General features: G+C 34.5%; 1 protein-coding gene across 2 annotated transcripts in view; it reads right to left on the reverse strand.

The window, feature by feature from the left end:
* The window catches only part of LOC145680733 (uncharacterized), a 118,086-nt gene that overhangs the window by 39,374 nt on the left and 56,940 nt on the right, over positions 1-21,772 (reverse strand). For both annotated transcript variants that reach the window (XM_081751690.1, XM_081751689.1), the window contains 3 exons: positions 10,349-10,462; positions 8,573-8,683; positions 5,543-5,712 (listed from right to left, as the gene is read on the reverse strand). In XM_081751690.1, the coding sequence (XP_081607816.1) occupies positions 5,543-5,712; positions 8,573-8,683; positions 10,349-10,462 (395 nt within the window). The remainder of the gene's footprint in view (positions 1-5,542; positions 5,713-8,572; positions 8,684-10,348; positions 10,463-21,772) is intronic.

A 21,772-nucleotide genomic window follows, 5' to 3' on the forward strand; every position in this document is an offset into this window, starting at 1 on the left:
TTTGTTTAGTTGAAGTGGCTTGGAAACTATGGAGCAGAAAAAGAATTTTTCATTTCCACCGATAACTAATCGGATGAAGCCTCTGTAAGGGGGAACAAGGGAAATAGTAGTTTTCATAATTTAACACTCTGAATTGGCAACTTTGCTTATGTTTCAGTGCATCAAAAGGTGTGTTAAGGATCTGTCTACATTATGCAATTTCTGAAAACAATGAAAAACAAACTTTGAAATTATCATGATAAAATTTTTACTTACATGCACCCGGCAACACTGCTATTCATTTCTATGGGGCTATTTACATCAAGAGGTATATACAAGAACCATTCTAGAATTATTCAGGACCTGGAAACGAACATTCGCAGTGCCATTGAGACCATTGAGAACATTAAAACTTCTAATCTTCGTAAAGTTGCTGCCAACCTGATGAAACGTGTGAACCAGTGTTTGAATCAAAACAGGGGACACTCCAACGATGTTATAAATCGAGGATCTGCCCATATGTATCTTCATCCTATTAAATCGATGAAGCCAAAAACAACCAAGCATCGACACGTCTGATTGGCTACTCTCGTTTCTGCCATCGTCTGATTGGCTACTTTCGTTTTCGCCATGATTGTTGGCTCAAAACATTGCGATCCTATTGGGCGGAGTGGGCAGACTAGGGGTGGCGAAACAGTGACATATGGCTTCAAGATTTTGTTGTAAGGGCAGATCCTCTATTTTATAAGATCCTTGGAACACTCCCAGTATCCGCTGTGGAGCTGGTAACTCATTTCTGATAGTAGCAGTGTTGCCGGGTGCATATAAGTAAACGTTTTATCATGATAATTTCAAAGTTTATTTTTCATTGCTTTGAGGAACTGCATAATGTAGACAGATCCTTAACACACCTTTTGATGCACTGGAACATAAGCAAAGTTGCCAATTCAGAGTGTTAATTTATGAAAACTACGATTTCCCTAGTTCCCCCTTACAGAGGCTTCATCGGATTAGTTATCGATGGAAATGAAATATTCTTTTTTCTGCTCCATAGTTTCCAAGCCACTCCAACTAAATAAACTGAAAATTAACGACAGAACATCCATACGTATGAGTTATGAGTCAATTTACATGTTTTGCAAAAAAAAAAAATATTTACACCTTCGATTACATCTGGCAACACTGTGTGGTTCCTAGTGTACTTCAATCGTTGCTTCCTAGTTTAAAAATATATGCATGAGAAGGCTTCATTTTGGTATAACCATTATTCGTGTATCACTTCAGGTTCAAAAGTTCTACTATCCCAAACTCCGGGTTGCATTGTATATTGGACACCCTGTATTTTATTCTTATTCCTTTATTGCAACTAGTATATTATAGATGTACTACTTTGGGAGTTGAATTCGCATTGTTTGGAAGTCTATCGTAGTTTAACAGTGTGAAACGAAACACATTTGTTTTATCTTTGCTCTTCCTTTGTCAGAGTATAAATACACAAACAAATGTAGAAAATGCAGTTCGGGTCGCGATGGCTCAGGATAGTGTGCTCATCTCTGATGTAAGAGACCTCTTCCCAACTCTCGCCAAATGGATTGTGTGGTGGTCAAACACGTGGGTTATCTAAGAATTTCCGTTTTCTTCCACTTTCTTTATTTCATTTTGTTCATTTTCCATTGCCTTTAACTTAGATGTATAATCTCGGTACCACAATGTATAGAATAATAATAATAATCGTCGTCGTCGTAGTAGTAACTGCAATTAAGTGTAACAACCCAAAATCTCCTATGCAAATTCGTGAGTTTCATGCAGTATCAATGATATTGGTTTTAAAGTTGTGCTTTTATTACTCGTACTATCATATTAACACAATTTCTTTTCTTTGCCTTACAATGACACCGTTCACCAAGGTATTATGGAAAAATAAACATTTACTATAAAGATAACAAGGAAAGTTCTGTCACTTTTTCAACCACCAACTTCGAACATCGATATGTCACCTAAGACGTATCTGGAAAATAAAAAATAGTCCCCATCAGCATCGACGACCTTTTGCCAGCGTTCTGGAAGGCCATGGATTCCATCACGGTAGAACCAGGCGGGCCGTGAAGCGAAGAAGGTATCAAGTGCATTTTGCACTTCTGCTAGGGATTTGAACTGGCGCCCTCTAAGGCGACTGTCCAAGGAATGGAACATGTGATAATCGGACGGCATAATGTCCGGGGAGTATGGCATATGCAATAATGTTTACGTAGAATGGTGTCCCGGGTCATCCTAGCCACGTGGGGCTTAGGGTTGTCCTGTAACAAGAGGACCAATACGCCTCAAGGACTGACAGTACATAGTTACATTGATGCTATGACCAGCTGGTAGTAATTCCCGATGTACGATGCCGCGAGCAGACCACCAAACACACAGGAGGACCTTCTTCTGCTGCAGTGCTGGTTCCGGCTGTTTTGGAACCGGTTCATTGGATGCTAACCAATGATGACTGCGCTGTGGAGCTTCCCACTTCTCACCACATGTCAACACCCTATTCAGAAATGGCTCCTTCTTCAGACGAGACAGCAAAGAAATAGGTGTTTGCTCGCGGTGTCTTCTGGCCCGGAGTCAATTCATGTGGGACACATCGACCCAAGTTGTAGTGCTTCCCAAGTTGATGGAGGTGCTGCCGAAAGGTTCTCTACTCACACTGAATTGTAGTTCCAGTTTCTCACACGTCTGGTCATTGTTCCCTTCAATTGCTGCCTGAGATCTTCATTTTGTACACGAGTTGGTCTTCCGGCATGTGGTGCGTCTTCGAGTGTTTTGGCATCGTCTTTAAACTTGTTAAACTACCGCTGCGCTATCCATGTAGTTACGACACTTTCACCAAAGATCTGGCATATCTTTCGCCCCGCTGCAGCGAAGTTTGACTCCAGTTTGAACTTGTATAGCATACACGCCCTTATGACACTCTGTGGATGTCCTATGTCCACTTTGTCCTTACGCAAGTTCACAGTATAAGTGAAATGCCACAACTAGGTAGTATGTTGGATATACCCACACCAACAACTGACCTTTGCCTTATCTCCATTCGCATTCAACTCACGGTGTGAGAGCCAATTGAATACAGATCTCCACAAAAAGCGATAGAACTTTCTTGGTCACCTTTATATGTTAAGATATACGTAAAAATAAAAATAAAAATCCCACTTGTACTAAGAGAAAGTGAAATTGAGTGCTTGAACCCTCTTTAAACGAAATTTTGCCTAAGCTCCTGGTATTAACTATGCTCTCGTTCCATCATTATAATATGCTATCGGTACGTTTGGCATAATTGGTTGTCACAGAACTGTCAATACCAAATAAATTTCTCCTGTAATAGACCTGTGGATATTCAAGAGACGTTCTTCCTGGCCCTCAGTACGTAGAAACCACGTGTTTTGTATTGGTCAATTACATAATCTGGCATTAAAAGTCTATTATTAGTCTTTATATACTAACAAATATCTAAAGCAATTATAGACTAGTAGCACAAGAAAAATAAAATCAGTATAATGCAATTTATAAAATGTTACGGATAAATTACAATAAGAAATTAATGTTGCAAGATAATGATTCATAGGATATTGTATTTCTACCAACATAACTTACAATAAACATAAGGAATATCAAATTTTCTTGCGATGTAATAGGAAAGTTGTACTAAGAATAGTAAAATTGGCTTAAAGTCTTGGATAATCGTACAAAGAAGCTCAGAATAAAGGTTTACGAAGACAAACTCTTTATTTGATGCAATTATAAATGAACCAACGGGTAAAGGATGAAAACAACACAGCTATAAAGTTTACAATTTGATGTGCGTATCATATGGATAATAAGTTGACATATTAGGGAATAGGGATAAGGGCATATCGTTGTTGATACTGCAATAGGCCTATGACTTACGTCAAGTTTTCAGGAGTGGAAAAAGACATATAGCTATAGCCTAACCAAATCGGAAGTCCTTTGACATTGGGTGTATTGCCAGTGTGGAAATAACTCTTGCTACTTGTTCGACGTTTTTCAGAGAGCTGCTACCGATAATTTTGATTACAAAATTATGAGGAACTAGACATTACTGTTTTGGACATAGATGCATTGCAATATGAATGATGATATCTCTCGTATGAGACACATTGTTTAGGTATAGAATTCTAATTAGCAAGCTTTTAGGAAAGAGACATTTGAAGAAGTTAAAATGAATATGGGATTGATATATAAAGATGAATAGTATGTAGTTGAATAACAATAATAACTAGATAGCAGTCTCATTTTAAATTCAATTTATAAATATACTGTATATGCACACGTGTATTACTCTCTTACTAAGGTACTTCAATACAACATATTAAGTAGAAGGCATGATTATCAATTACGTTTAAGACTTCAATAAATAATATTTTTTACATTCTATAGTAAAGTTTAATTTATACTCAAATAGTTTATAAGTACAGAAAAAAGTTCCTCTTTTCTGTACTTGTATTCAAGCAAATTATCTATAACGTGTAATAAACTTCACTGCTCGGCTCTTGCGCATACAGACAGAGTTAAAATATGCCTACATTAAATGTCTAGTAACTGTATATGCGTGTAAGAAATTCGAGGTATACGGTATACTCCTTAATTATAAATATTTACGTAAGTAGAACATTGACTTAACACGGAAGGAGAATCAGCACAATTAAATTAAAAAAAAAAGAAGTAAAAGAAAGCTAGTGTCAAGCTCTAGCTTAGAGAGCAGGAGAATTGTGAGGAAGACCACCAACAGAATATCGAGGCACAAGACCCTTATCCTGCAAGTACGATATATAAGAAATTACTATATCATATGGCTTTATTTCTAGTTATTTTGAAAGCACACGCAAATATTCATAACGGAACTTCCTCTCCTTCTCACTTCAGAAAGTAACAGGGATGAACTCATCATGCATACACCAATTTTAGTTATTAAATTACTTATGCTGTCTATGTAGGTTGTAGGCCTACAGATATTATTCGTTGAATTTTTAAATTATTTATTTATTTTATTTAACTACACTAAAGTATTGTACGAGTAAGAATACATTTGAAATGAAGATCATATATTGCAATTTTAACAAATCAAAGCAATGTGTTGTGGTTTAACAACTCAGGTGCATACACAAATTCTGTGAGTGAGCTCTAAATTTCTATGTATTGTATATTGTAAAAAAAAATGTGTGTACAATTTGTTTTAAAAATTCAATTTTGCATTTATAATTTATAATATATGATAGATTTCGGAGACTTAATATTCAGAAAACAGACGAAAAAGAATATGATTACGCCGGTATGTGTCTGCTATAATTAAGGAGAACATAGAAACATTCAGTTAGTATTGTTTATACGGAATTGAAGTTGATACTTTCCAATTTTGACATCATGCCTATTTCACTACATGTATAATTATGTCTATTATACAAACAAATGACAAGGAAATTGTGTAAGAAAATAACAATTTCTTATAATAAACACACAAGAGTCAATGACAAGAATTAATTAATTTTGAAAACGAAATACTCACCGCCTTATCATAACCTTCGTATGCCAAATAGGAGGATATGTTTCTCTCATCACAGTTCGGTATTGTCTGTTTAAATCTCGCCCTGTCAGTGAACACCTATTATTTCCAACTATCACACCATCAGGATTCAACATTGGTATTAGTTTGAAAATAAATTTCTCCCGTAGTTCCTGAAATTGTATATTTCAACTTCAGAAATCACATAAGAAGTGTTAGTAATTAAGACGTAAACGAAGTTCTTAGTCGACTAATGAATTAGGAATATCGCTAGAATTTTGTAGTGATCAAAATCTATCCATTTTTCTTGCTGTTCTCTAGTTCATTCCACGGACTTTTCATCACCAATTAGATGCATTGATCATACATCTCATTGAGCCTACTGGATATAAACGTGGAATATTAAACTCGATACCATTTCACCTAAATACCGCCATGAACTTTTCTCAAAGTTAAATATTTATTGACGTTGCCGCGTTAACATGTTTTCTATCGGATTTGAACATTGTTACTAGTTTGTTTTCATATATTACTCAGAAAAGGGTAGAATCTAGAAAACAAAACTTAAAAATTATTTCACATTAAATGTAAATTTTTGTTTTCTTATTACAGGTGTACACCCTGTATCGAAATCTGTTGTTTTAAACCGAAAAATAAATTTCTATTGTTAATATTCATGTCTGACCACCTGCAGCAAGTGTGAAAATTGTCGTGAAAATTGTTCTTAAATTAGAAACAAAAGTTTAAGCAACATAGCAAGCAATTTTAAAAAACTGGCAAAATCGTTCACACATATCAAACTAATGGAAGGCAAATGCTGGGAAGTAATTCAATACAAAATATCAGTCGCCTGTAACTTTAATATAAACATTAGTTAGTTAAATAACAACTTTAGCAAACCTCAGAAGTTCAAGTTCACTCAACGTGCGAGTGAAAATGAACTATTTTAATAAAAGAAAGAAAGAGTTCTAAAAAATTGGAAAAATCTATGATCATGATTATGATAGATTAGGCAATGTTGTACTTGTACTTTTGAGTTCATTTCTTAGGTTAATAATTTAATTCCTTTTACAACTAGCCAACTATGAAAACAGAAACACTAGTGCAATAACGATAAATTGGTGGTTACATGTAAAAATGCGATGTATTACTTAAGAAAACTTTTCACTGTAATTGTACAATGTTAAGTTGTATGTCAATACAAACGATGTAACTTGTAATTCTACTGTACAGTGGGGGACACTTCTAAATGGTACATCTTAGCCGTAAATCTCCATATGGCTGTACCATTTAGAAGTGTCCCCCGCTGTACAATCGTACGTTTATCAACATGCAACTATAAAAGCCTTGTTCTACGTGTTCTACACTTGTATTAAGGGCTTGGTTCATTTATAGGACATAATACAAATAATCTTGTATCGAACTGTTATATACAATGACAAAATCTAAGAGTTTTGTGTTTGTTTTAAGTTGTAAAATATATTGTAAAGCAGAAACACCAGAAAAAATGATACGCCCCATTTATGAATTAGTAGTGTTAGCTCTAAATTGTAATAATTTTATGACATACACAAAACACAACTATAATTGTTTAATTTGTTTTTTGAGTTGTACATTAGTATTATATCAGTATTTTTGTGAAATAGTTCACTTAAGATGCTGACAGAAACCTTTCACAAAAGATATTAGTCTTCTGAAAGACATGCCATCACCATCATCATAAGTGTTCTGACAATATTGGCAGGTCACTTGCCGCAGCTGAGAAGTTTCTATGCTCCAAGGTCTTCAGCTACCTCTTTGTCTTCACGTACGATTTATCAGTTTTGATATCATCCATTAATTGTAGCTTCCTACGCCCCCTCCCTCTTTTTCCTGCCACCATACCCTCAGAACGTCCCTCATGGTACAGTTCCTTTTTAGCTACTATGTCCCAACGACTATTTCTTCCTCTTTTCAACAATATCTAAAATTGCTCTTTTCTCCCCCACTATTTCTAATACCCTCTCATTAGTTTTCTGATCGACCCAGCTAATTCTCTCCATTCTTCTCCACATCCACATTTCGAAAGCTCCCAGTCATTTTTCATGACTTTTGCGTAATGTCCATGTTTATGCACCATAGAATACAGTATTCCACACGAAGTATATTTTGAGTCTTTTTTCAACTCTTTAATCAATATCCCACAAAATAGAATTTTCTTCCTTCGAAAAGGCTTCTTTCGCCATTCCCATTGATCTTTTTATTTCACTCCCGCACTTCGTATCTTCATTAATAATACTACCCAGATATCGAAAACTAATTACCTGTTCAATTTTCTCCCCCTCCTACTTCTTGACCGCTTCGTTCCAATCACCATGCTTTTGTCTTTCTAACATTTATTTTCATCCTATATTCTTCACAGCCTTTCGTCAAATTTTCTAACATATTACTGATTTTCTTTTCAGATTCCGCAACAAAGACATGTAGAAGTTATAAAATTCAGAATGGATACAATGTGCTATCATTAAATTACAACTGTACATGGCCAGCACTAGTATTTACAAATTGTTCTTGTGTTTCGATTCGTAATCTACCACGAGTTGTAAAAAAAAATATAATTAAAAAGGCTTATAAACTTGTATTCCGAAATGGGTCAATTATATGAATGGATGGTGTTTTACTTTCTCTCCCTACGTGCATCATCTTTACTCAAATGGATTTGCGTTTAATGTTCTGCTCAACAGCAAGCTATGTGAGACGTGAACCTACCGCTTTACGTGAGACCCGAATCACATGAACTCCCGCCGAGAATCGAACTCGGACCTCTCACGGCAAAAGCACGTACACTATTTACATAGCCAAGAGGAGTCTTTAACTTACATTTATAAACTGGACATGAATGTTCATCTTTTTTACCTGGACAATTGAGATTTTTTTTACCTTTGTATTATTCTCTTCGTATGTTATGTACTATATAAAAAGAACTGTATTTTACAAAATAAGCTCGTTCAAGGAAAAATAACCTACAAGAAATAAGAAGAAAATGGCTCTTACCCTAGCCTGAAGACTATCACTTGTGAGGTAATCAATGAATCCTTTCATCATCCAAGACGATGGAGTTTCTCCAGGATGAACTCTTGCTGATATCACTATAGCTTTCTTCTTCTTTCCATACAAAAATACAAACAATAACAGTGGTCAAAAGTGCTACGAACGGATACACGTAATACAAACTAAAAGTATATTTTAATAAAAACTAGAAAAAATTCTTTGTTGGAGAGAACAGGAACTCTTAATGTGATTATATTCTACTTTGTCGGATGCGAAGTACACAAATATCCTGGCAGACTTTCTGGATCTCTTCATACTTCGTTATATTTCTCCTTGATGACGGTATGGTACAGGTGGGAGGTGGCACTACAGTGGTTCACGGAATACTCGAAGAATTTTATGTGCTCCTTTGATACCCTAAGTCATCAGATCTAAGACCCACAGAGAATTATGACATCCGAAAATGTGGGAAAGCATTAAATTGAACTAATTAGACTAAATTGGAATACGTGTACAATGCCTACAAAACCTCATGCACTATTTGCCAGTCGAGTAGCCGCCGTTATTCAGACTCGGAAGCAGTTACTTGCTATTAAGTGCCACTTTTTGGCACTTCAGTATATTTAAATATAAATGTTCTCTCGCGGTTCGTACTTACAACTTTGAGAACAGCGTTTGAACTACTTTTTTCAAAGCAGAGAAAAGGTGAAGAGCTGCTGGAAATCCTTTTGGAATCTAGCTTTATCTTTCAAAATGTTTTGTGTAGATACAGTACGGTTCTACGAGTATCCTACAAGTTTTTAAAAACAACTTGAACTTGGTCCCACAACGCAGCTACTAATAAAACCATTTCAAATAATGTTTGAAAGAAGGTGTTTCTCAATCATTTTTCTCTGGATTTTATGTTTGTTCCGAGTTTCTTTACACCAGGAGGGGGCAGCGAATCGACCGCAATCTATCTGTCGACTGGGAAGTCGTGAGAGGTTTCAGTAGTCAGTCATACACTTTGATTCCCTCAAACAGCTAGTGGACAGATAAGTAGACCTCCATTGATTTCTGAAATGAGAAGTAGCCCTCAAACCTGAAAAGGTTGGCCGCCCTTGCTTTATGCGATAGTACGTAATATTTATGATTCAACATTTTGCCATCTAGTACCGTATATACAATAGCATACGCAGAATTTCGTCAAGAAGAGAGGTTTAAGCTCCAAAGTTCATATCGTTTCATGCATAAGATCTTAAGCAAAAATAAACATTTAATATATATATATATATATATATATATATATATATATATATATATATATATATATATATATTAAATGTTTATTTTTGCTTAAGATCTTGTTCAAACAATTTACTTTTTTTTGTAATTTTTCGTGGGTAATTCAAGGACAATGAAAGACATTAGGAATACTGGAAGTAAACCATTCAGTAACTACAAAATTCTATTTAAAACACCAAAAGAAATCCAGGATACTTCTTATATATAAGAAATATTTGAGTGAAATCTATGACGCCATATTTGTTGCATTCTGAAATTTCTTTACTTTGTGAAAATGTCTTTAAGACAAATATTAGTTCACCTTTAACAACATTTTATAAGTACTAAGTGGCTTTCTTTCCATAACTGCTAAATTATTTATTGTTACTGCATCATTTATATAAAATTAAATACAACTAAGCAGCATAATAAAAGTCCTTGATGAATATAATTCACCACAAATATATTCCCTAAATTATGAGATAAGGTTATAACAAAACTTATCATCTACTTTACCTTTGGTTCTTCATTTGAAGACGGTGAGGTAATAGTTAAGTAATATACATTGTTCCCTGCCAAAGATCTACACAACAACCGAAGTTTACAAAACGTAGATTTCACAGGATCATTCTAAAATGACAGCAATATGATCAAAATATATATAAGAGATAAAAGAAATACAAGAAAACTGGTTTTACTAATACAAGTGATTATAAACTTATACAAATTAAAGTTGATTGATTAAACTAAACACATTAACTATATTATCATTCTCGGTTCCGTGAATGAACTCACTAATTGAAACGTAATATTATAAGTTATTAACTTTATGAACGAGAACTGAGAATTTTAGTAAATATTTTCACAAAAAGTCTGATGTTTTTAAAATGTATAAATATTAAAACTAATTGAGTTATTTTATTCTTTGAAAGTGATACATTTAAACAGTAACTTTCAAGTAGATGATTGATGAAATACGATATTTTAATTTTTCTGGCAGAACTGATTAGGAAGACCTCTTTTCTGATGAGATTTATTGTAAGCAATGTCTATATGCGTAGCGTAACTTCATGTTTAGTTTCAAAGTACATTTTGAAATGTTCTTTTCTGTTAGTAAAGCTACAAAGGACAATTTCCTAAACTCAATACATATTATTAGAATTAAAGTATATTTACTTTAATTTCAATAGTATACTACTTACAGAAATTGTCTTATATACAACAGGTTAGACACGGAGTAGTCATCAAAAACGCCTCCGTCTATGTTTATTCTATTTATATGTGAAAGGGTAGAAATTTAAAATAGTCATTTCACTTATGACTGCTCTATCCTTTAATACATAAATATTGCTCTCAAGCTCATGTTACAAAAATTGTCCAGTTTACAATAACACCACACTTTGGAATTGGTGATGACTGACATCCGGCTTGAAGTCTCCACAAAGTAAAGCATCAATTTTGAATCATCATCCGAAAAGCCTGAATTTGAAATTTCAATACCAACGATCGACATTAGTTAAATCACATTTAATCTTGTCTTGTGTTGATGTCAAAACCAGAGCTTATGACGTACTGAGATGGGAAAATTACTAATAAATTTTTATGCATATTAAGTAGGCCATAATCATTTACAATAGGTAGAAATGCATTATAATCCCTTACTGACGATGACGACGATATATCATTTGTAGGCAACGACGATGTATGATTTTATTTTATTCTTTGTTTCTATGGTTTCGTTACAATATAGCGCCTTTCACTGTTTTTTTTTAAATCTATTTGTTTACTTAATTAGCTTTATTAAACCATCTGCATACGTATATTTTTAAAATCACAAAATCCTTTTAGTGACAAGTAGCGACTCTAGAAAGAAGACACATCTTTAAAAATTAAAATCTTACAGCTATATGCTTCTTCTTGTATCACGAATTAAAATATTAAGTAAGATTTCTTCCCCTCAACAAAACCGCCACTGTTAGTAACTCTGCCAAAGCAAGAGGGTAAGTCTTCACAGGACGGAATAATAATAATAATAATAATAATAATAATAATAATAATAATAATAATAATAATAATAATAATAATAATAATAATAATAATAATAATAATAATAAAGTTTAGTACTCATGACATATTGGACTGAAATTCTGGGAGAACAACAAACATTACTTATTTGAAATGATGGACAGTGAATTTTCGTTACCTGACTAATGTTAGTTTCTTTCAGCGCAACTTGCAGTTCATTTAGACGCTCAGACATAAAATAATTTCTATTTTGTGTTGACTCATTTCTTTTATGTATTTCTTAACCTCCTCCGTGGCAAATTTACTTTTTTTTTTTTTTTTTATCACTCACTAAAGGAAAATGTACAGTATACTGTACATAGTTTTCAACTATTTGTTTTAACAATGAAAATCGCCCAACAGTCACTCAAATGCATTTGTGCTCATTTAATTACAGTATTCGGGGTTCATTGAAGATTGTGCATAGACAGTGTTGCTACTTGTTGGTCAATCATTGAACTACTAATGTGGCACTGTCTGTGCTTTGTGAAAATTTTGCTTTCATTGTGTTTTAAAACTGTGTTTTTATTGAGTAAACAGGGATGATCAAAATAAACAATTGCTCGTTTGTGTATTGCAGAAGACTAATATGAAATATTATATGCCAAATAATTCTCATATTATTTTTATTTGCGTTAAAACGTATTTGGGAAAAACCATGTACAGTATACTGCACAGTTTACCTACAGAGTTCTACTAAGTGCAGAGTTCTACTATTTTTTGTTGGATTCTGGTTGCAACGCCGGTAGAAATAAATAAAAAAAAATAAATAAATCTTTCAGTTTTACGTCCCACTTTATGCCGGCTAGGTTAAAGGAGACGGTGATGATGAGAAATGGAGGAAATGGTCGAATGAAAAGTGAGAGGAAACGGGAGAAACGCGAAAAAACAGAAGCACACGGTGTTTGTCCACCACAAAGTTTACTGACGAAGTGTAAAAGTGGAGAAAGTAGACCATCCTTCTACTGATAATGGTCAGGATGAACCAACCCGTTGCAAACATCAGACATACGGAAAATTCAGGTCTCACTTTCTTTGTCAAAAATACCAAGTACATTTGTGTCTAAACCAAAAAGGAAATTGTTTCTATGAATTCCATCATAAGTGATTGCTTATGGTGCGTAATCACAAAAGAAACTTTTCTATAGTACACTTTTTCATACTAGAAAATCTACTACAGTGCTCTGAAATTGGTCATTTTATGTGTACTATATACAAATGCTACAGGAAAAATGTACACTCACGTCCAAAATTATTATCGCATGTCTATAAGTATGTTGTAGGAATATAATTTGATAACGAATTCGTCCGGTATTTCTTATAATATTAGTAATAGTATAATCAGCAAAGACATGTATGTGGCAAATTTTATGTCAAAAGAGCAGTAAATAAGAGCAATAAAACGAAAATAAAACTGTCTTGTCCATTTAGCAACATTTTGTTTTACTCATTCTAATTTTCGTATTTATAATTCTTTTCCTATGAAATTTACCACAAATATACATTTCCCGATTATACACATAGTATCAGTATTAAAAGTACCGTGCAAAATCATTATAAAATTATATTCTTACAAGAAGACAGTTATAGATATGCGACAATCTTTTTGGACATGAGTGTACATTATAGTGTACATTTTGAAAAATATATGTAGATGTATATATATATATTTTTTAAAAAATCGTTATAAAGTGCCTTAAGGGTCAAAATAAATGTTGACGACCAATAATTATAATTTTATCTTATATATAAAAGAGAACGCACAAATCCTTTGTTACCTCATCACGCTAATACGGCTGAACCAATTTCTTTTATTTTTGGGGGGTTATTAGGATTTGGACCCTAGATGGTTTTTATCATATCACTTTAATTTTTAATTACCAGTGTCTTGAGATAATTGACCATTCAAGTGTCCATAACGTACAAATCCTTTGTTAGTTCATCATAGGTATAAAAATAAACGTATTTATATGCAACCCGCATGACCGTGTCACTCGGCGGGTTAACATAAATGACAGGCGCTATAATGTTAACATTAATGCAATCTTCTATGGTTTTTATCATATCAATTGAAAGCGAAAAAGTAAAAATTATCTAAGTAACAAAGTTTATTGCGTTCCGGGGTGACCGCAGCGAAGCGGGGCGGGTTAACATAAATGACAGGCGATATAATGTTAACATTTACTGCAATCTTCTATGGTTTTTATCATATCACTTGAAAGCGAAAAAGTAAAAATTATCTAAGTAACAAAGTTTATTGCGTTCCGGGGTGACCGCAGCGAAGCGGGGTGAACGCTGCTAGTCTCAACTAAATCAATAAGTGTCCCTAAAGCATACCTAAGTTCGATGTACAGCATATTGTACAAATCCACTGAGGAGGTTAATGAATAAATACACAGATTGTTTCTTTGTCTATATTCCAGAAATCACCTTATCTGACGTTAATCTACACACCTTGCACTCATAGGCGGATCTATGGGGGCATAGGGGGGCACTGCTCCCCAACTTTTTGACAAAAAATAAAAATGCCACCTATAAGATCCTTCAATTCTCATTTGTATTTACCGTGCCCCCTCCAGCAGACAAAAGGTCTTCCCCCCCCAAGAGACAATTCCTAACTCCGCCCGTGCTTGCACTTCATCAGCTAACTGTTGATTCATTGAACTGGAAATTCAATGACCGAGACCTTTGAACAAAACCATGGAGGAGAGAGCATATAGAGGAAGAGGAGACGAAATTAGCCTAGGGTGAGATTGTAAGACGACGCTACGCGATTCTTAGTTTTAGGTGTTTAAACGCTACTCGTTATTATTAGGTTAATATACGCATTTGTGCATAATTGTTACTTCGACAAGAATGATTTTGTTGTTGAAAGAGCATCTGTATCTTTTAAAGCTGTAAATTGATCCAATTCCGCTTCATCCGTGCCGAGTTTTTGTTTGAGCCGTCTTGCTGTCAATCACCTAAACATTATGTTTCTGAAGGTAGACGACGGCTACACACCGAGAGAGTCACTGATGGAGAATGCCGAAAGTTCCACGCAGTGCTGTGTAGACTTTTAACTACATCCTTGCTCTTCATCTCTTCCTCTTCAACCCTTTTGTTCACCCTCTTACATCACAATCTGTTTCCAATTTAAAAACTTTTATAGACTGAATATAAAATCTATGCTAAGTGCCAAAATGGAAAAAGTTCGATTTAATGTAAAAATATGGCCTATGTGCCTAATACTACTCAGTGAAAAACTGGCTATCTAGCATTCACTGTGGAAGTAGTTCAAATAATCCCCAGAAGAACGCTCGTGCCTATATATTCCATCAATTCTGAAGTAACATCTCGGCTGTTTACTCAATATTTTCGTTTTGGTCTACATTTAATTTCATTTGTAAAGTAAACCCAGGTCACGAACCCATTACCTCTACTCTAAAGATTTTAGTTTACAAAATCCTGTGATGGCTTATCAGTTCTAAATCTCCACATCTTAATTTCATCTGTGTTGCGTCGGGCTTCAAGAACCGACGAGACCACACTTCACAATATGAATAGTACTTTCTCTACGTGTAATTGAAAACAAAAGAAACTAAAACAAGAAAAATTGTGCGACATATAAAAATCTCTGACAATTTCAAAATTATGGAGAACATGATATACACTGTGTATGGAAAACGATTAAAAAAATGATGAACTCTTTAGTTTCTTAATTCTGTTTATTAAGCAAGTGAGTTTCGTTTCTCATTTTGAAATTATGGTAGACTTGGAAATTATATGAATTTAACACTAAAACCTAAAGTACAGATCTACAATTTTGGTGCAATAGGTGAGTAAGTTCAGAGATGGATCATGCTCTTCGGAATGCTGAATTCATATTAGAAATAATTTCTCGACATGTTTAATAATTATTGCTATAGAGAAATCATCATTGAAATCGAAAATTTTACTAGTTTTCACTTTAATATAATCATACCAGCTTTGCCTATTATATAATAATTAGATTATACACTAATCACTTAGAAAGCGAACAGATTTCTATAATAAAACTAATATTGTCAAACAGTTTTGCCAACCAAACACTTCAGCTTCATCAGACACTGTAATCTACATGCGCTCTAACAGATTAAATACCACAGGATCACAAAATCACAAAATTACAAAATCCTGTAACTCCTGTTGGGCTAGCAAAAACAGCCAATCTCTTTATACAGTGGAGTAGCAAAAAACCCATCAAGGGGAGTTCAGTTGTATAATATTGAATAGTGCCCAAGTGACCTCATATGCTCAATACATTTCGCCTCAAGTATTGGGCGAAAGTACCATGTGAGTTTGCAAAGACGATTGTAAGTTTATAGACAAATTTTATGAAGGTAATAACTATTAAATAATTAGAGTTAAGTTGGAAATAGCGTCAGATGTATGTTTGTGGTAATATACTGACCAAAACGATATGTCACGTAACTCCTAATTGAAAATTTGGAGCCAAAATCTTATATGGTGAACTTCAAGATGCCCGTCACGATGGTACTATATAGTAATAGATGCCGTTATATTTCTATTATTCAGATCCAAGATATGGCACCACTTCCTCTAACAGTCTCAAACTTACACAAAGTATCTTTGCCTCTACAGTTACGAAAGAAATAAGTCAGCCGGGCAAGAGAAGAAAATATTCCCAGCCCTGTTCACGTGAGTTAACTTCTCCGAGACCTGCTGCTTTCACGTGAGGTCTGTAAGCAGCTCTCCCAAACAAATCCAGTGTCTGCTATAAAGTAACGTTCTTTTCGATACTAAGCTTAGTGCTTTTAGACAGAAAAGGAAAACAATACTTGAATTTGTTTTCAAGGAAAACAAATAATTCATACATAGTAGTTTACAAGTGCCAGGCAAGGGCGCCGATCCTGGGGGGAGGCAAGGGGCCCGGGCCCAACAAAGCTCATGTGGGCCCCCATATTATATTTATGAATATACAATATTTTGCATAATTTGAGTGCAATTTGTCTTAAAATCCCCATATATATACCTTCAGTATCTGAATGGGCACCCCCAAATTTGCAGAAAAATCGGCGCCCTTGGTGCCAGCTGCCAGGTTACCTATTATAATTAATTTAGGTATCTAAACACTCGCGATCTACTCACAGGCATGCGCGCGACTACGTGGGTGCTCCGGGGCTCCAGCACCCGTACAAATAATCTTGGGGGGCGGCGAACCCACAAGATTTTTAATTTGAACCCGGGCTTGAACTCGTTTTTCTCTCGTTTAAGTTAGCCGTGTTATCAACTAAGCTAGGGCAGCCCCAATTTATCCTTATAGTACCGATATAGTTTACTTTATCATAGGACAACCCTTTATGACGGTGTTTACAAAAGATTTTAAGTAAAAATTAATCAATAAAATATCGAGACTTCCCTGATAACATATAGGCAAGTACGTCCCACCATTGATTTGCACCTACATAAATTTTGGAGAGTCGGCACCGTTGCTCACAGGTAATTGAGGAGTGAACAATGAAAAGTGATTTCGGAAATTCAAGACTGCATTATTGGTCTAATACTATGAAATGAAATGGGAATTTTAACAACGCACGATTATGTCCTGGAGGCTAAAGGAAACAGATGATGAGTGAACAAAACGAATAATGAAAGGAACTGAGGAATGAAGAGGAAGGCAATAAAGAACCCAGAAACAAATGGACACAATCTGTTCAAGACAACTTACATAGCATAGCCTGGAATCGAGCCTATGATCTTGAAACTAAAAGTGAGCCCTCTATCATTGAGCCACCTACTCTAATTATAACGGAAAGGCGCTTCTGATTTCGATGTCGATTGGTTGGGTGGTGGATTGATTTGGAGTTTAGTATTCTGTTCAGCGCCGAGGCAATTTAAGACGTGGACCTATATCTTAACGTGGAATCTTAACCACATAAGCTCCCACCAGGAATCGATCCCGGGCCTCTCATGCTGAAGTTGAGAACTCTATTAGGAGGGAATTCCCTACGGTCCAGTGGTGCTATTCAGCAGCTTCGCACCGGTTCACTAGAACCGGTTGTTAAAATATTTTCAGTTCGCAGAATCGTTTGTTAAATCCAGACAGCAGTAAATGTTACCCAGTTATACCCAGAAACAGTAAATTTTTGTTTAACTATCTTTGTTTTTAGAACCTCTTACAGCTACAGGGTTAAACATATCATCTCTCAGAACAAGGTATAAGCGTTTATTTCTTATCTCAAATGCTCAGATATCAAGAATGAGAACTGCGATTACATTATTATAGTTGTGAGGGTTATTTATATTCGAAACGCATACATACTATTATCAACAATTTTTAATCCGTTGCTGGATTAAGGTCTTTCCAATAACTTTTACAACCATCCTATCTAGAATAATTCGTTTCCAAGACATATTATATATAAAAAAAATTAGATTAAACGACTCTTGTTTTAAAAAATTAGAATAACACCACTGCCACGGTCACGACGTAAACTTCGTGATTTTTGCTAGTGTTGTTCACGAACGGGGTCTCTCTCGTCTCGTGAAGTATCATGGAAATTCAATTTCGTTTTCAAAAAGGTCTAACTATTTCTATTGGACGATGTCGTCTTGTCTCGTTTCCTCAGCAACAATAATTTCTGCAAACAATAACACACACAAGAGTAAACAGCATGTGTATCAATTTTCAGTATTATGGCATTTCGTTTGCTCCTCATACTTTTCAATTAAAGTATCATATAGTTGTAGCATCTCTACTATCGTATAGGTTTTGTTTTAAATAGCCTCATCATCTATTGTGCTAGTGAAATTTTCACCAATATTGTTTCAAGCGTTTAAGTCAACATGTTTTATTATTTTTCTTTGTTAAGGGGGAAGTTTAGATCACAAATTATTTGTAAGTGAGTTTAGGAGGTTAAGGAAGAATCGTGCTTAGTCTTGAAGGAAGTAGTAAAAAAAAAAAAAAAAAAAAAAAAAAAAAAAAAAAAAAAAAAAAAAAAAACCTTAGTTAACAGGAAGAAGACCCTTAGGTAACAGGAATAAGAGCGACTTTGTAGTTGAATATTATGCTGCCCACACCAAACGAAAAATTTTATTTTCCGATGGACAATGACCCAGACATCTTCATCTTCCATTAAATAATCAAGAATCAGAACTCATATAAAACGCTCCAACAAAACTGTTGATCGAAAGTGTTGAGAAATAAGAGGTTTCATTCACTATGTATACGGGAATACTTGGTTGAAAAGATGTAACAGCTTTTTCAGTCCAGCCATTCTGAGTGAGGCTTTTCTTCGGTTTTCCTCATTCATACCAGGCAAATGCCGGGATGGCACCTAACATACAGCTCCCAGTCCACTTTCTTCCTTTCCCTTTCCTTTCTCCCTTCGTCACTAATTGATTCCATGCCTCCTCGAATCAATGTGGTGATAGATAATCATGGTTCGTGGACAATCTATTAGGTTTAAAATTATAAGATTTTTTATGTTTATTGAAAAGCGTTTTGTTCAAGACTAATATTACTTTGAAGATATGAAGTGTTCATGAGCAAAAGGAAAAAAAAAAAATAGTTCTAAGCATTTGGAATTGCCAGGATAGAATGAAGTATTTTATCTTGTTCTTTTTGTTTAATAAGTGTAATTATATTTTTTTCTTTTTCTATGGGAATTAACAATTCTTTATATTCCTTCATTTTTATATTGGAATTAGGAGAAACATTCTGAACAATTTTGAAACACACAAGGCCAAGGCGTAGTTAAGTAGAATATTTTGTTTTGTTATCTGTGTGAAATATAATGTTTTCTTTCTTTCTTCCTCTGAGAATTAACATTTCCCTTTATTCTTATTATGGAAATTAAAAAAGGGATATTCAGAACAGTTTTGGTTTTCAAACACTTAATGCCAAGAAGTAAGCATATTTCCATGAAATAAGCATATCTTTTTCTTTCTTTATTTTTCTTTCTTTCTTTCTTTCTTTCTTTCTTTCTTTCTTTCTTTCTTTCTTTCTTTCTTTCTTGACTCTTATCTAGTCGATCGCCAGTAGTTCGCCTGAAGGCAAAACATTGCACAGCAAACAAGCTAATTCGATACGTGCCAACGTACCTTCTGAACAGAGTTGGATGTTCATTTTTCTCTTTCCTGATTTCATAAAAAAAATTCATATTTTCTCTTCTGTACCAAATGCACTGGAAATTTGAGGCTGCTTTGGGGCAGCACTCAATACTGTTCAATTGAGTTTTTTCATGGGTTACTTTGCTCTGATGTAGGACCATTTTAGGGTGTGAGACCATGGGCGAAGCCATGGGGGTTATGGGGAGCATTGCCCCCAACTTTTTGACAAAAAATAAAAATGCCACCTATAAGATCACCTACCAAGACCTCTAGGTGTATAAAACTAAATAACAGTAAGAAAATGGTCAAAAATGAGTTATTCATATTAACTCCACACTCGTCTAGCAAGTATTCCACAGGCCTGAGACCGAACAAAACGCCTATCTCCTCCCAAGCAGACAATTCCTAACTCCTCCCATGGATGAGACTTAAAAAATATCAGAAGTCTATGCCTCGAAAAATCCTGTGCACCAGGTCATTATGGCGACTGGAAATACGAGTGTGGATCCTAGCTAACTTAAAACCAAAATATGTATGACTATGTATCAAATTGGTCGCTAGGTCGTCATTCGTGACTAAATATAATTTTGGCGATAGATATTTTCATGAATTACATCTGTGTGAGAAAAAATGGTGACTAAACTCTGATCTGGCTACTGGATTACGACTTGAAATTTCATGTCCTGTCCATAATATATATAACAAAATATGTATACAAGTCACTGTATATAGATAATGGCCTGGAAAGGTCGGAAATATAGCATTTGGAGCCAATAACAAGGAAGCAAGGAACCTACGTTTAAATTCTTTAGTACAATTCATTCGTTCATTTCGGAAATGAATCTCAATATATTACACTTTTTTGAGTCAGACAGTTAAGTTCACTTCCTACATTTAACGTAACCAAGAAAACCTTTGTCGATTCTAAGCGGAAGTAAAACATCATGCCATCGTTTCAGAAAAAGGGGATTCGTGAACCGATATATACGTTTAGGATCAGAGTTAATCTGCTTAAAACTGTGATACGATAATCATCATCGACTCCAACTACAGAGATATTGGTGAATACAATCTATTTGAGTAGTAGCGACGCATTAGTGAATAAGTCTGACTCATAACATCCGATTAATTTTCTCGTCAGATTAGCTACTCTGTTATTAGGCATGCACTATTTAGAAACACTTAGAGACCTCAGCACCAGTATTGGAATATAGCCTAATCTAATATTTTCATATTTTATTTATGCTTCTCAACTTATGTTTATAACATTTTCTATGATACTAGTTTTAGTAATTTAAATGAATCAAAAAAAACGTGTCCAACTGCCTCCATAAGGATGAGTTATTAGTGTAAATTAACTCAGCTACGAATGTGTACGTGGCAATTCTGCATTGATGACAATAAAAGAAAGATCATGTTACGAACAATATGACAATATTTATAACATGGCCATTCGACAATGGGTTACGTTGTTATCGATTTTTTTCAATAATAATTACTAATAAATTTTTATTTAATTATTTTTCGTATTTATAAATAAAACACCTTCAAAATTTGTAGAAAGTAATATATAAATTAATATATTACTTGATACGATTATCTGACATACATATGTGTGTCTGTAACGTGACAGTGTAGAAAATGTTCTTTTTTACATGCTGTTCATCTATGTTCTCAAACCTTGCAACTTTAATTTAACTCATTTCCCGACGTCATACAGTGACGAAATTTCGCACATCGAGAGAAGATGGATGAAAACACAATATTCGTTGTTACTTTTAT

Source organism: Thermobia domestica, chromosome 3, assembly GCF_964235325.1.
Source record: "Thermobia domestica chromosome 3, izTheDome1.hap1.1, whole genome shotgun sequence".
In the NCBI taxonomy this organism is placed as follows: Eukaryota; Metazoa; Arthropoda; class Insecta; order Zygentoma; family Lepismatidae; genus Thermobia; species Thermobia domestica.